This window comes from Triticum aestivum, chromosome 1D (assembly GCF_018294505.1).
Source record: "Triticum aestivum cultivar Chinese Spring chromosome 1D, IWGSC CS RefSeq v2.1, whole genome shotgun sequence".
In the NCBI taxonomy this organism is placed as follows: Eukaryota; Viridiplantae; Streptophyta; class Magnoliopsida; order Poales; family Poaceae; genus Triticum; species Triticum aestivum.
In genome coordinates, this window is record NC_057796.1 from 467,483,342 (window position 1) to 467,498,500 (window position 15,159).

Sequence of the window (15,159 nt, forward strand, 5' to 3'; positions counted from 1 at the left end):
AGTAACACGTCTTCCACACGATATGTCGTATAGTAGATCATATGTCGCCTCGAACCATTTAGGACCAGTTTTTTTTGGCTTTTTTTGGCTTCTAGAATAAAAGATGATCCCTACGTAGCTTATTTTAAAAGCTCAACCAAAAATTACTTTTTAGAAACCTACTACTCCCTCCGTCCCATAATATAAGAGCGTTTCTGACACTACACTAGTGTTGAAAATGCTCTTATATTATGGAACAGAGGGAGTAGTTATTATGTACTTCCAGAAGCCAGCAAAAAATCTGGCTCTTGTACTTGTACGGGGGGCCAAAACTACTTGCTGAAGTAACTCAAATGATTCTTGTCATACTGGATTCCTCAACAAAAAAAAATCTTGTCATACTGAGGACAATATTGCAGTTCTCAAGTTGGATGGTATATGGCACCAGAATTCTTTATACCCACTCGGCCACTCCCAGTCCCAGATCTAGCCAGCGAGAGGATTGACCACATGGCCAAGGAACAGCACCCCGCCGGTTTTCTCCTCGGCAATGGCGAATAGGAACGGCCGATCCGCCACGAAGTCCACCGGAGGCCGTGGTGCGCTCAAGCTCAGCGGGATGGACACGGCCGTCGCTGCGGCGGCCACGGTGCCCAGCTCGTCCACCTCGATGGTGGCCTTGTGGTACACCCCCGAGATGGAGAGCCCGTTCCCGCCGCTCACCATGCCGGAGAAGTCGCCGCCCTGGAAAGCCCTGGTGACTCCCAGCTTCCGCATGTCCGCCGACGCCTCGAACTCGAACGTGAACTTGAACTTGGGGACCATGAACCGCCCCACCGGGACCTGCTCCGCCGGCGCGTGGCTCCTGATGAACTCCGGCGCTGCGGCCGCCTTGTCGTAGAGACCGGCGAGGCTGAGGTCGCTGCCGTCGTCTGGGAGAAGGAGAAGCATGTAGAATGCGGCGGCGGCGTGGTCGCCGTCGTTGTGGTAGGGCAGCTTGAGGGCCCTGAAGCCCGGGTAGACGGCGATGTGCTGCTTGAACTCGAACCGGCCCGTCGTCATGAACGGCACGCGCACGGTGGTCACCGACTGGTCGAATGGCTGGAACCACGCCCCCTTGAAGTAGAGCGCGTTGGCGAGGACGACGACCGTGGACGAGCCGACCGATCCTGGAGGGAGGATGTCGCGGATGCGCATGCTGGTCGCGCCCTCCACGAAGGCGTTCACTCGCCGCCTCGCCTGCTCGGCGCCCTGGACGAAATCCACGGGTTCCGCGGTGGCGCCGTGCCGCCGTAGCTTGACGCGGCAGTGGCCACGAACTCCGGCTCCTGCGCCTGCCTCCGGTCGACCCACACGCCGCAGGCGAAGGACGTCTGCGCCAGGCCGCTGAGCTTGCGCGCCAGCTCTGTGGCCGGCGCGCCGTGCAACTCGTCGAGCGACGCCGACCCGAGGAACGCCAGGAGCTCGCCACACGTCTCGCCCCGCGTGCCGGCGGCCACCAGCGCGAGCGCCGCGTGGATGGACAGCCGCGAGACGATGAAGTTGGTTCCCCTGCCGGCCGCCTCTACGGCGACCTCCCTGGTGAGTGGCAGGCACGACGCCTTCCGGCCCGCGTAGACGCGGCCCCCACGGGCACATAGTCGCCACCTGAAGCAAGCATGGGGTCGCGTGGTTCCGTCTCGGCATGGTGGTAAGGGCCGTGGAGGTAGCTCTGGCCGCTGCAAGGGCAACGCTGGTCGCAGTCAAGCGGGCGCCGCGATGGCGAAGTCATTGCCCTGAATTCGACCTGCGCCCGCCATGCGGCGAACAATGTCAAGCAGACGACGGCCTTCCACAAGGGCGACAACCCATCCATGTCGCTACTGCACCTTTACTGCACCAGTGCACCTCACCGATCTATCAAGCTAGTTCACCTTCCTTTCAGTCCAGTTCCCATCCATTTTAGGTTTGCTGCACCGGTTGTAGGTACCGATACGTTATGTAGATGGACCGACGATTACACCGGTTTTAGATATGGGGAGTAAGGGCACTTCACATTATCGAATTTGTAGGTGTGAGTGATGGCTTCGGGTGGCTTGAGGTATGTATGTTCATGTCAGACCTTTGTTGAATAATTAATAAAGATGGCTATATGTCGACCCACTCGTACCGCTCCGGGGGAAACCCTAAGATCTGGTCCTCCAGATCGGGCGATGGCGGCATTGCGGTGTCGTTTCTCTCCTGGGAGCATCGTTTGTGGAGCAGCGCTAGAAGATAGAGGCAGGAGGTGGAGCGGCTTCGTCTTGCACGGAGCTTCGATGAAAAATGTCAAGTCATGCCTGGCCAACAGGTGCTACGCTTTGTCATGCCTGTTCGGCAGGTGCTACGCACGACAGATCTTCCAAAGACATCAAGCTGTGTCGGCTAGTGGTACTTGGCGGCATGGTGCTGAGGTGTATCGGCAGCGACCGCGACGTGCTCAGCAGTTTGCGCGCAAGGAGGTGGTGCCGTTTGGCGCCGTGGTGGCGTCGACGGTAGCTAGACTGGGCAAGGTTGATGCGTCGGTACAACTCTGAAGATGGAGTGTTGGCAGTTGGTGGCGGCGGCCTTGAGAGCATGCCGGACCAGTGTGTGCCCCATACCCGGCAAGTGGCTTGGTTGGGGCCTCAGGTCTTAGATGTTAGGTTTGGCTGCGAGGTATGTTTGGTATTAGGCCCAGACTATCAGCATCCCTGCATCAACTAGATAGGAGTAGCGACAGTTGTTGCCTAGACGGTGGCTTCAGACTTACTGTTGTATCTCTTTCAGGGCCGGGCCGGCAAAACCGGGGTCCCTGTGCCAAACCCAAATATAGGGCCTAATCTCAGTGCATAATTTTCTTTGAAAGATTCACCAAGGAATTTCATTAAATTGAGTCATAAGTGGAGTAAAAACTAGATAGCTTAGTATATGATTTATACTAGATTTACTATTCTTTATTTCTTTGTAAGTTATAATCATGAGTCTGAAAAAAATTACCATAAGCACGCACGGCAACACACCATTTTGGCGATTAAACGGGTGTCCGCGTGGAGATCCACGTCGCCCTCAAACCCAGCACCACACGCAGATCCAGCTGCGTGCCGCAGAGTGGCTCTTGCCGAAGGAGCTCGTCCTCGCCGTCCCGCTGGGGGTCAGGCACCTCGATCTCCCTTTCCATGGGAAAGTGCAAGGCAGAGCTACGGGCATTTGTTACTGACCCCGGCCGCCAGCAACGGCGAGTGCTTGTTCCTAGCGTCACACAACTACACCGACGGCGGCGCCCTCCACGATCTTCTCCCCCACTTCGGGCGAATGTGCTGGGGCAATGGGGTGCTCGAGGAGTTGGCATCGCGCCCCGCCGCGTAGGCCTCTGCCGTGCGGATGGCAGGATTAATGGGCCTCCATGCATGGTATCTGGACTGCATGCATCGTCCAGATGCAGAGGCCGGGGTCCTTCTTCTTTTTTAAAAAAAGATGCAGAGGCCGGGGTTTTAACCTCCTTTTCCAAAAAAAGGTAGAAAAAGCACTGGTTTCTTCAATGACAGACTCAAAGACAGTGTATAACCATTCGTCAGTGTTCTGACGAATCTTTTCCCATCTACTCTGGTTGTGATTGGTTGCAGCACCTTGCTTGACTAGCATATATACAGAATCACATGACAAAAGAACAGATGATTTCTTTTCTTAGCATGAGCATCTACAAATAGTAGATAAAACAACATTTTCTTGTGTGCCATCTGCTGAAACATGTCACACAGTGAGCCATATGCTAGTGTCATCTGGTGTAACAATGTTCGTATGATTAGAAACACATCATTAGAATAGACATCATCTACATGGAATTGGTAAAACAGAGTACTCCTTCTGTTGCATAATTCTTGCTGTGGTTTTAGTTCAATTTTAAACTAAAACCACGACAAGAATTATGGAACAGAGGGCTACCATTGGGTTTTCTGAAAAAAACTCATGATGTAAAGTATATCTGTTAAAAATGAACGTCAAGTCCGTATCAACATTTAAATCATAATACAGAGGCTGCCACGAGAGTTGAAGCGTCATTTGAATTCACTTGAGGAGCGGCTTCTGGAAAGATTGCAACTTAGTCAGCAAATTTTGGAGCGAGTATACTCCCTTGTCAGCAAATTATCAGCCAACAAACTGCTCTCTTTTTCAACAGGCACGTTGACCAGATCATACTGTGCTGCATATATGGAGTTGCAAAGGTATGTTTAAATTACTGTCCTTGGAAAACCTTCAGATAAAGGCCTTACTCGCTACGATTATTTACTGTCCATGTATCTTTTTTCACAGAATCTAAACTGGCCACCGAGGAAAGTGCATGGCATATCAACACAACCTGCATTACTGAATTGCAAAAAACGCAGTTGAGTAGCCCAAAGTCGGCAGCACAATAGGAGGGCAAGTGGCAAAGCTAACTGCATCTACACAGTGGTTTCAGTCTTTCAGAAGGCTAGAACCGAGTGGACTACCATGGGCAGAATGCAGAACCACAATGGTGGTGACAAGTCTGGCATTTGTAAGATATATAAATAAAAGTATCTCCCTGGAGTAAAAGGAATTAGGAAAAGATCGACAAATTTCTGGTGCCACATGCCTAGAAGACAATAAGGAACAGATCAAATAAACAAGGACACAAGTGTGCCTGAATCCTGTAGCGACTACTGTGCATTTCGCACAAGAACTGATATAAAGAAACCTTCTGTACAGTTTGACGATGTTAACAAGGAATCAACGCTTGCTTTGTCAGACCAAGCTTCCCGGGGACAACATGTTCCATTCGATACAAAATTATAAGCAGTTAGCACACACAATTCCGGTACCAGCCACCATGAAGAGGCCTGTGTCATCTTTTAGGGGATATAGACTTTATTATGATGAAAATACATGCCATAGAAAATTTAGATAGTTCTTATAAAAACAGTCAGCCACAAATGGCATGTGCTGTCACAAGCTGATTTTAGTAATGCTCTCGAACCAGTTGGTGGTCTGGTCACCGCATAACTCATGATTATTAGGGTTCAGCAACAATAATTTTGTGTTGATATAACACTAGTAAGTAAAAGGATTTGTGATTTTTCTTTCTGCTTAATCTCAATCCAACAAATTACATACTCTCATGATTATTCTTTTGCCCTTAAGATGAAGGTACTCCTTAATTTCTGGCAGCACTTCCTAAAACTTGTGTTGGGAGTACCGAATGATATTAACCATTAGATAAGGAACTTGCAAGTTGAACAGCTATTTCTTCTCTTTTGAGTCACTTGTTGGACTCTCCAGTTTGTTGTTCTTCTCAGAAGGTGTAACCACAACGTCTGTGTTGCTGAACCCAAGCTCCGACATATCTTGCTTTGCCATCAGGTTCCTGGATTGCACAAGAATATCGCGATTAGAAATCCTACTAGATAGAGCAGTGTCAAACCAAAATAAATAAATGAAAAGCATCTTGCTTATGAGCCTGAACAGTGAATTTCAGATGTCAAAGTTGGTAAGAACCCTTCCCAATGCAAGTCAGAACTTCAGCTTATAACGTTCATAAGAAATATCGACTACTGCAAGCACTAAACATCTCCTAGAAGGCTAAAACAAGTAGTTACATTTGTTGGTTGCTTCCCGCAACCATCAAATAGACAAACCTGGATGCAGCACATTACACATGTGTTGTGCCAGAGGAGGCAAATAATCAAACATGTACGGAGGCCAGGCTTGGTTTGCTGTAGGTTAATGAAGCAATAAACTGTTTCCTCACCCAACTACCAAAAACGGTTCAGGACATGATGTTAACATGCTGCGGCAATAAATAAACTGTAGTTTCTACTTTGGCAAGATTTTCTTGCCCATGCATACTAGTTTGCTTGGCAAAGTTATTATTATTTTTTGTTTCAGTGCCAAACACCTGTCTTGCCTGGTGAGGTCAATATTAAGTTTGCTTTCGAGGCAAGTGCACCCTAAATCATTACCCTGGTGGATGTGCGAAATAAAAACAGGCGAGTCAACTACATTACCACCGTAGAGTAGTTCTGAAATTAGTACACAGGGAATAAGCATGCTAACCTCTCCATCCTACATTCCAAGTATTTCTTCGAGAACATCCGACATTTTTCAGACTGAGCTCCTGTAGACTTCAGGCAAGCAAGATAGTCCTTCTTCTCCTGTTTGAACAGGCAACTCTCATATAACACCTGCTAAACATTACACCCCTACGAGAAAAACAAGAGCGGTCGCAACTTACCAGGTCGCACTCATGCAAGTGATCGAGGGGGAATACACCTTTTTCAGGAGGTACAGGCCTCGCTCCCCTGTTTCCGCCAAACGCGCCACCTGTGAGAAGTCACAAGGTTATGCAGCGGCTGGTGTGTGATCTATGATGCCAAGTTGGTGATGGGGTAGATGACGGGTAACACGCTGAGGGAGCACAAAGTTGTTGGCCACCGCCAGATATCTAAATGTAACAACAGTGAGCATGAACCTACTACATGCATGGCATGAGCATTGCATAGGAGATGAATCGGAACGCCACGTCCTCACCTGCACTCATTTCCCAAGCACTTGAGGATCGAGACGTTGATGCCGGAGCTCACGATGCTCCAAATACTGCAGGTGACACAGGGCACAAGTCAACCAAGGTTCGGGCATTTCATCGAACAGGTCAAGTGCGCGCCCAATGTCATGCATAGATTTACCGAAATTTAGGACGCCAGGAGAGGGAGGAGACACTCACAAGTCACAACGGTGGCTTCGGCGCGGTCCCCTTCAAAATTCTGCACGCCGGAGCGAGGGATGGCGCGGGCGGACGGAGCCGGCCAGCGAGAGAGAGGAAGGAGAGGAAGCAGCGTGGGACGAGCTGGCCCAGTTGTTATTTTTTTGAGGGGTTACGACCTGGCCCAGGTACTACGACGCCCTTCTGTTTGGGCCGGGCCATTCCCGCGGGCCCAAGGATGGCCGCGTAAGGTGCGGTCTCGTATAATAGGGTCTCGCGGCCAGGCTCCTCCTCCTCCTCTCCTCTTTCCGCCGCCACGCTAAACCCTAAACCGCCGCCGCAGCCGCCATGTCGCCGCCGACGCAGCCGCAGCTGAAGGACAAGGCGGCGCACGAGGTGCCGCGCGCGACGGCGGCCAGCGCCGTGGCGTCCCTCACCAAGTGGATGCGCGAGCGCGCCGCGGAGGCGCCGCCGAACTTGCTCGCCGACGAGCGCGACGACCTCGTCGTGCTCCAGCTCTCGCTCCGCCGCGTCCCGCCCAAGCCCACCACCAAGCCGCACCTCCTCCCGCTCCCGCACCCCGTCGTCGCCCACTCGGCCGCCTCCGTCTGCGTCATCTCCGACGACCGCGCCGGCTCCGGCTCCCCCGCCGCCGCCGCCATCCTCGACGCCGCCAGGTCCCTCAAGCTGCCCGTCTCGGAGGTCGTCCCCTTCTCCGCCCTGCGCACCGACTACCGCCCCTACGAGTCGCGCCGCCGCTTCGCCGCCTCCTACGACCTCTTCCTCGCCGACCGCGCCCTGCTCCCCATGCTGCCCCGCCTCCTCGGCAAATCCTTCTACTCCACCAAGAAGGCCCCCATCGCCGTCGACTTCACCCGGGCTGGCTGGCCGGAGCAGGTCCGCAAGGTCCTCAGCTCCACTTTCCTGTACCTGCGGACCGGGACCTGCTCGGGGATCAAGGTGGGCAGGCTGGACATGGAGGAGGAGGAGATCGTTGACAATGTGATGGCGGCAGTGGAGGCTGCCGTGGAGAAGGTGCCCAAGAAGTGGGAAAACGTGAGGGCTCTGCATTTGAAGGCTGTGGATTCGGTTGCACTGCCAATTTACCAGGTTGTGCCGGAGTTGGGCATGAAGATTGAGGTTCCGGTTGCGCGATTGGAAGCAGGAGTTGGTGCCGGAGAGGTCATCGATGCTGCAGAAGTTGGGACTGGCAGCAAGCGCAAGGACAAGAAGATGAAGGCGCTGAAAGATGCCAATGGTGGAGCTGAAGGTTTGAAGTACAAGAGGAAAAGGAACAAGAAGGATCAGACTGAAGATGCTGTGATGGAAGAAGCCCCAGAGGTGACTGAGAAGAGGAGGAAGAAGGAGGCTGCTCCTTCGGTAGAGGAGCTTTCTGCTGGTGAGGACCTGAAGACCCCAAAGAAGGGCAAGGATAAGAAGCGTGCTTTGGACAAGGAGGTGGATGATGCCAGCCCTGCAGAAAAGAAGGGTAAGAAGAGTCAGCGTGAAACCAAGGAAGCCAGCAACAAGAAAAGTAAGGGCAAGCAAGCACCCGAGGAGGTGGAGGATGTTGGCAGCAAGAAGAATAAGGGGAAGAAGAAGAAGAGCATGAAGGGTGATTCTGATGATGGTGAAATCCTTTTTGATGGGGAAAGCACTCCTGCTGCCCTTATAGCTGACAAGGAAGAGAAGAAGAGCAGGGGAAAGAAATCAAGTGGTGATAAGATGAAGAGATCCAGGGCAAGGGTATAAGGTTGTACTTGTTTTTCCTGAAGTTGATGCTTGTCAGTTGAATGCCAATCTCTTGAATTGAGACCAAGCTTGTTGTATGCATAGATAAGCTGGTTAATCTGATTACTGTCAGCTGTGAGAAGCAATCATTGCCGTATCTGCTTTTTTTTTTTGTATTAGGAGATTGCACTTGAGATTATACTGCTGAGTGTAATATGGGGGTGCGGGGGAATGTCTGGAGTAGTTTCTTCAGATTTTAGTAGCTTATAAAGCTTTGGGGTAAAAGTTATGGTGGAACTGTTTCTCTTTTCATCTTTTGTAACCCATCTGGTATGCAACAATTTTGTGCTAGTCTGATACTACTATGAACGTGTTGGTCTGTCTTCAATAATGCACCCCTTTAATAGTAGCTTCTTGATGATTCTGGATAGCAGGTATACTAACTAAGTGAAATTCTGTAGTCTCATCTTTGACAGTCATCTTATTATATGATCCAACATCTGTGACCAAAGAATGATTTACCAACACTTTATTTACTTCATGTGCTTATCCAATTTGAATAACACAGGATTCATGCTTTGATATCTAATTACGGTGATCAATCACTTGTGACTTGATGAAATGTGTGCTGGACTTTCATATCCCTGTGCTCAATGAAATGCCTCGCCATAGAGACAGAGATCCTAACTCTGCCATTCCCTTCTCTTCAGAAGCTCTTGGTCTATTTCGGTGCAGCAGGAAAGGGGTGACTCTGCTGCTGAAACGGCAGAGCTTTTTTTCTCCCAGAGAAGAACGGATTCCATGTTCTCTGAAGTCTGAACACTTCTTGATGCATCAATTGGGTCAAAATGGTTCTAATGCATTTTCATCTTAACTGCTTCTTGCTTCAGTTTTAAATTAGCCTTATAATGCAGATCATTTTAGATGGATATATAGATTACAGTGTGAAATAATAGTAGACCTTGTCTCTCCCTTCTTCCTTAAATTGTGTCTAGATTTTCTGAATTGTTTGTAGTTTCGACTTCCACTTGTCCATGAAGGATCCCCTGGGTATCACCACCCAAAGGTACTTTTTTGAGATAATGACTTACAGATGTTTATGAGGCATGCATTTGTATTATGAATTGTAAGAACATCAATCAGCAAGTATTTATGGCTGATCATCATGGAACCGTAGTGTTATTTTTTATGCCCTACTTTCTACCGCAGATACACTTGGATTTGCATATTTTGAGTCCTGCTTCTACTAATTTGAGTTATGATGTCCATGGTTTTGGATGATTGGTCGCAGCTCATCTTCTGTCCTATGGTGTGTGTTGTGCTCCTCTCGGTTGTAGTTACTTCTACATTATTATACTATTTGAGGCATACATGATATATTGAACATCCTGAAGATTTATTTCCATTTCTTCAGTTCTAATAATTTACGCAAAGTTCCGTCCAGTAACTAGACTGATTTTTTCTTGACCGTTGTTCTCTGGAGCTCATTATTTTAGTTCCTTTCTCTTAGATTTTCTACTAATCTGGCTGCTCTGGTGCTCCAGTTTCCTACTTGCAGGTGATGATCTTGCTGCAACTTGCTGCCTGGGTTTACAGGTTGGTGATTCTTCTAGCCCTTGATCTTCTTCTGTCCACGTGTGTCGTCTGTGCTTATATCTAAGTTGGATGCGACTATTCTTTTTCCAGTGAGCTAGCTGCTGCAGTCCCGCTCGTTTCTTTAGAGGACACAGATGACAGAAATGCCGCCATGGGATCAGGTCGTTACCTTTTTTCCGTCTCTGTCCGCCTGTATCCATGCAATTGTTTGTACGTCGTTTGCCCACTTGCATGTGTATATATGCTTCTTTCTAACAATGGTCGTTTGGATGCATATGCCCATATTTCCATTTTTTGTGAAGTGTGTAGTACAACCACTGGTTATTCCTTGTAATATCCAAGTGGTATAAGAGATTTTGGTAGTTCGCCATTAGCATATTCTTTGTTACTGGATCACTTCAGAGTTGAGACCAAATATTGTTGACAAAATGTTACTTTCTTCATATACAGTGAATTACCATTTGGATCTCGCTGACCCCCTAACCTCTCGGTCGCCTGTGGTTTCGTTCTGTCTGCGGCGATGGATTGCTTACTCTGCTCCGTTTGTGTGTCGAGGTTTGTTCTTCTTACATCCTCTTCCTTCCTTTGCCTCGTCACAAGCACAGGCAGGCCACAGAGCCTAAACTCTATTGGTATGCAATTGGAAAATCAGCTTGAGGGGAGCTTCAAACTTCTTCACATTAGATATTTCTACTCCCTGTATTCTCAGACCTGTGCGACTGAACCTAATAATCCACTATATGTTTGAACCTAATAATCCACTATATGTTACTGTTCTAAATTTCTTAAGTTCTGTATTGAGCCTCTGGCTTCAGACTTGGATCACCAGGTTGTTCAATTCTTTTTGTGCTACAAAACTACACAATCACTACTTGATCATTACAGTGTGCTGTTCTGTGTATACCAATATCTCTACCACTATAATACATCGTTTTGAATTTGGATTTACCACCCCACCTGTTTCTTAGTCTGCTTGGGTACTGATTACCTGAAGTAATAGCTAAGATATAGTGTAGAGAGTAAACTTGCCGGGTGATACATGAGAGCATTTCTATAATGGTTGGTTCGATCAATCTTTTTACCGATTTATACTGAAATAAACTTCTTGATGTGGCGATAGGGTGTCCAGTGTACATGATTGTCGATTAAATTTGTATATGAACTTCTTCCAGTTTGTTGGTTAGTACAGGAAATGCATGAGTTGTCAATCAGAAAGAACTTCAATTCTTCAAGCAAGAACTCCAGACTTGGCTTTCAAATAACTACATTGTGATGATGGAACATCGTCAGTCCGCACCATTGCGTCTGCAAGATCACCTTCCAGTTTGCACCATTGTAAGTACATCGCAGCTGACCAAGCAGTAAGTGAATCCTAGATTGTTGTTAAGAGCTCCATTCTACGTGTGAGTTATGAAAGAGCATGCTGTAGTTCTGTTTTACTGGTCCAATGGATTTGCCCTGCCTTGCTCAGCAGCTCCAATGGATTTGCCCTGCCTTACTGTCATTTATTCAGAAATTTTTACTGGTTTGCTGATGTACAAAGGGCTGATCCAGCTCTCGTCATTTGATCAGAATATGCGTACACCATGATGGTCACTGAGAAATCTGACATAGAGTTATGGCGTTGTGCTGTTGGAGATGCTAACAGGTCGTGCACCTGTGCAACCAATATATCTGGGAGGCGATCTCGTAGCATGGGCCAAAATATTACATCAGGGACAGTTCTCTGGGTCCAGGGATCCTCGACACTAATCTGGATTTGGAAGATAAAGCCGCTGTCGATCATTGAGTTGTTGAAAATTGCTCTGCTATGTAGAGTAGTTACCTGTCGCCGTGCGAGGGACTGCTGATGCGGCATGTTGTGCTTGTGTTAAGCAAGTCGAAAGATAGGGCCTGGGCGAGCTCTGCATCCTCGTCTGCTTCTGATCATTCTTCCAAGAAGGAAGGATAGCTGATGATGTATATTTATATAAGTTGAGTTAGTGAAGGCAATACCCGTTGTTCTCTTTACTTTGTTACTTATGGTGGGGATTAGGGGAGCCTGCACTCATTCTTCCTGTGATTTTTTTGTAGCAAGGTAAATAGTACTGACTGATAACACTGTCCTTGTGTATGTTAGTTCTCTCTGATGAAGAAGGTAGCATCGAGTCCATTATGTGAACTGGGTAACATTGTCCCGGGACGTTGGTGTTGTGCCTCTTGCATAGAACTGTGCTTTTGCTGGAACATAGAGTAGTACTCTGAGGGATATGCCATTTTTTCATTTACACACAATCTAGCTTGATTGACCAATTCATTAGTGCGTAATAACCCTCTCCATCCTGCTGCATGCTTGTGCATTTAACCTGTTAACCTGTGTCTTTCTGAACTAATGTCACTCCCAGATAAGTTTCCAATGAAATTCTTCAAGACCCCAAGATCAGCCTCCACCAGTCACTCTACTCCACCGAGCAAGCCACCCCCGTCAGCAAGGCAAGCAGGGAGCTCCACATTGGCCGACGCGCTCCTTGTCAACAACGTGCTCACTCTGTTGGACCCCTAGGACGAGGCTCACTCGGTCCTGTACTGTACACATCCTTTGGATCACATAACAGCGTCGATGCCGATCAGATGACGAAGCTGCCACTGGGCTGGAGGGCAGCGGCCGGCCGGTCCGGCCACCGCTGACGAAGCTGCAAGATTTTGGTATTCTTGCCTAGTCAAGAAGCATGGAGAGAAAAAAACAGAGCACCATCCATTGATCGGCGAGTTATGAACCGGAGTTCAGCACTGCATGCAGCACACAATTACCTAGTACTTACACCGCATTCTTATAAGTTCAATTCTCCAATGCGAGACAAAGACATTTGCGCTAAACAATTGGTCTCCAAACTTTGTGGCAATATCCGTCAGAAATCACAATGTATTAACTATTTGTTGCGCTGTCTTTCTCATGGAAAAAAATAGAAAATGCCAACAAATCCTAGATATATGTCCACTGTCTTCATCATAATAGTCGCTGACACATCATCGTGCTTGTTTTGATTAGGGCACCAGAGCATGTGGAGGAGGTCAGGCTGCAGGTGGGACTGCTCGTGGGTGTCCCATCTCAGCCCACTACATCCCACTACAGTTTGGTGGGTGTGAGCGGACAGCCCGCCAAAGCATAGTCGGGTTAAGTGGGTTTTAAGTGAGTACGCAGGTAGAATCCCACCATAGAACAGAGTTTGTGTATATGGACCTTGGCTCTTGTTATCCTCGCAGATTGATGTTGGTTTTACTGGACTGGTGACTGGTGACGATCTGAAACTAAGAGGACGTGTGTTAGAATAAATCCGAGGTACTCCGTCGATCTACCGAGGACCAAACAATCACATAAACACGACACCGAGATTTGTTAACGAGGTTCATCTTTATGGCTACATCCTCGGGGCATGACCACGGACGCTCCTCCCCATGGCACCGCTACAATACCGCACTCTTGCCGCCCGGGCGCCGGCACACGCGCCGGCTCCCCCGCGTGCCTGTGCTATTATGTTGGCTTAAATTACATCGTGTGTCTACCCTCGTTATATATGAAAGGCCTAGGATACAAGTGTCCTATTAGGACACAACTCCTATCCTGTCTACACACAGTCTAAAATCAAGTCCAACCATAACCTACCTTGTACAATAATATTCGACAAAACTCTAACAACGTGACTAGTTTTTCTGGGCGTAAACAGGAGGTCAAACTGAAATCCCAGATCTGTGGCAGGTGCCTCTCTGGCAGCTTGACCTCGGGCATGTGCTTGACGGGGAAGCGGCTGGCGCCGGCGCCCACGCCGAGCTCCCTCTCAACAGACTCGAGCGCGTCCACCCCTGCATCAACCTCCGCCGCGGGGCTGCTGCCCACCCGCTGCAGCTCGAGTGCCGCCATCCGGACCTACTTGACAGACAGTGCCACGACGGCGCCGCTGCGGCCCCTCTGCAGCAGCGGCCGTGGCTACGTCTTCTCCGGCGTCACCAGATCGGCGGCAACTGACGCCCTGGCCGCCACCGTCTTCTTCATCTTCTCTGGCGTCACGAACTGGTCGGCCGACGAGGTGACAGCGGAAACCGAGTTCTTCACCTTCCACGGCGACCCGACGCATGAAATCGTCCTAGGATTCTTGGATGGTGTGGCGGCGTCCATCGCGAGGAGGAAGGAGAGGAGGGCGAAGATGAAGACGGAGGTCTGAGGTGGGCGACGACATGCAAAACTAAATCCATTGTGGGCGCCATGGGCTGCGTCATGAAGTCCCAAGAAACGTCAAGCACTTCGCTTGAGGCCGGTCAGTTTGCCGCGCCTCCCCGGTCGATTGGCGCTCCGGCGAAGTACCAGATGTGTGATCATGGTAGAGAACTGTTGGGGGCGGGCAAAGTGGGTTTAGCGGGTTCCCAATGGATTAAATAAGATAGCCCATTTAAATTTTGTGGTGTCCCACGGGATTCCAGTAAACAGTTTAAGTGGGATGGGATAACTTAGTCCCACTATTATCCACTCCCACCTGCAACCTAAGGATGAGGGGAATAGTAGTGAGCTTGGGGGTACAAGTAAGGGTTTATCTAAGTTTGAGACCCCAATGCCAAATAACGCTGAATGACACACCTCACTCTTGAATCAGCTGGCGGGTATGTCCATCTTTATTTTGTCCTAACTTTTTGTAAGTTAATAATTGCTTTGTTGGAAACTCTCCTGAGACTGGTGGCATGTATCTGTCCGTATCCGATGGATTTGGTACTTTCTCCTTGAGGTGGTGAGGATGCCACCATGATTATGAGATTATAATGAAAAATGAACTATGCAAACAATTGTAGCAAGAATTTGTGAATAATTCATTTCGTTCAAACAACTTCTCAGCATACACACTTGAACATGAAGAAATTCATTTGTGATTGTCCCACAAGTATTTGTTCCTTGTTACAATCTTCATATGGCTGACCTTACACACTATCGATCAGATGAAAGGTAAATTAAGCTAGCTACTGTCAGAGCAGTTCGTTTGTGTCATTGTCAGAGTTAATTAATTAATTAGCTTATCATTACAATATCATGGGCAATAAACCTATGCCCTTGCAAGAAAGGAGCCCCTTGCTCCTTGGATCCATCCCCACTGCATACACGTGTGAACCAC

General features: G+C 48.7%; 3 protein-coding genes and 1 pseudogene across 7 annotated transcripts; 2 read left to right on the forward strand and 2 right to left on the reverse strand.

Annotated features, from left to right (window-relative positions):
• Nucleotides 1-327: 327 nt before the first annotated feature.
• LOC123160837 (putative serpin-Z12) lies at nucleotides 328-3,157 on the reverse strand (annotated as a pseudogene).
• Nucleotides 3,158-5,069: 1,912 nt separating this feature from the next.
• On the reverse strand, nucleotides 5,070-6,915 carry LOC123183038 (cytochrome c oxidase assembly protein COX19). Its single transcript, XM_044595764.1, has 5 exons — nucleotides 6,719-6,915; nucleotides 6,526-6,591; nucleotides 6,230-6,318; nucleotides 6,052-6,149; nucleotides 5,070-5,362 (listed from the first exon to the last, which is right to left on the reverse strand). Exons 2-5 carry the CDS (start codon nucleotides 6,533-6,535, stop codon nucleotides 5,239-5,241), a joined length of 321 nt encoding a protein of 106 aa, XP_044451699.1. The 5' UTR covers nucleotides 6,536-6,591; nucleotides 6,719-6,915; the 3' UTR covers nucleotides 5,070-5,238.
• Nucleotides 6,916-6,983: 68 nt separating this feature from the next.
• LOC123183036 (ribosomal L1 domain-containing protein 1) lies at nucleotides 6,984-8,837 on the forward strand. The gene has a single exon (XM_044595761.1). It carries the CDS (start codon nucleotides 7,046-7,048, stop codon nucleotides 8,447-8,449), a length of 1,404 nt encoding a protein of 467 aa, XP_044451696.1. The 5' UTR covers nucleotides 6,984-7,045; the 3' UTR covers nucleotides 8,450-8,837.
• Nucleotides 8,838-9,044: 207 nt separating this feature from the next.
• Nucleotides 9,045-12,400, forward strand: LOC123183037 (uncharacterized). 5 transcript variants are annotated; one of them, XR_006492401.1, is made up of 6 exons: nucleotides 9,045-9,279; nucleotides 9,973-10,024; nucleotides 10,115-10,185; nucleotides 10,475-10,579; nucleotides 11,197-11,359; nucleotides 11,597-12,400. XR_006492401.1 is itself a non-coding variant. In XM_044595762.1 (5 exons), the coding sequence occupies exons 1-5, from the start codon at nucleotides 9,045-9,047 to the stop codon at nucleotides 11,295-11,297; spliced, it is 564 nt and encodes a 187-aa protein (XP_044451697.1). In that variant the 3' UTR covers nucleotides 11,298-12,400. The 5 variants fall into 5 exon arrangements, 2 of the variants coding, with proteins under 2 accessions (XP_044451697.1, XP_044451698.1); XR_006492403.1 differs by having other exon boundaries at nucleotides 11,673-12,400; XR_006492404.1 differs by having other exon boundaries at nucleotides 11,214-11,359.
• The last annotated feature ends 2,759 nt before the right edge of the window (nucleotides 12,401-15,159 follow it).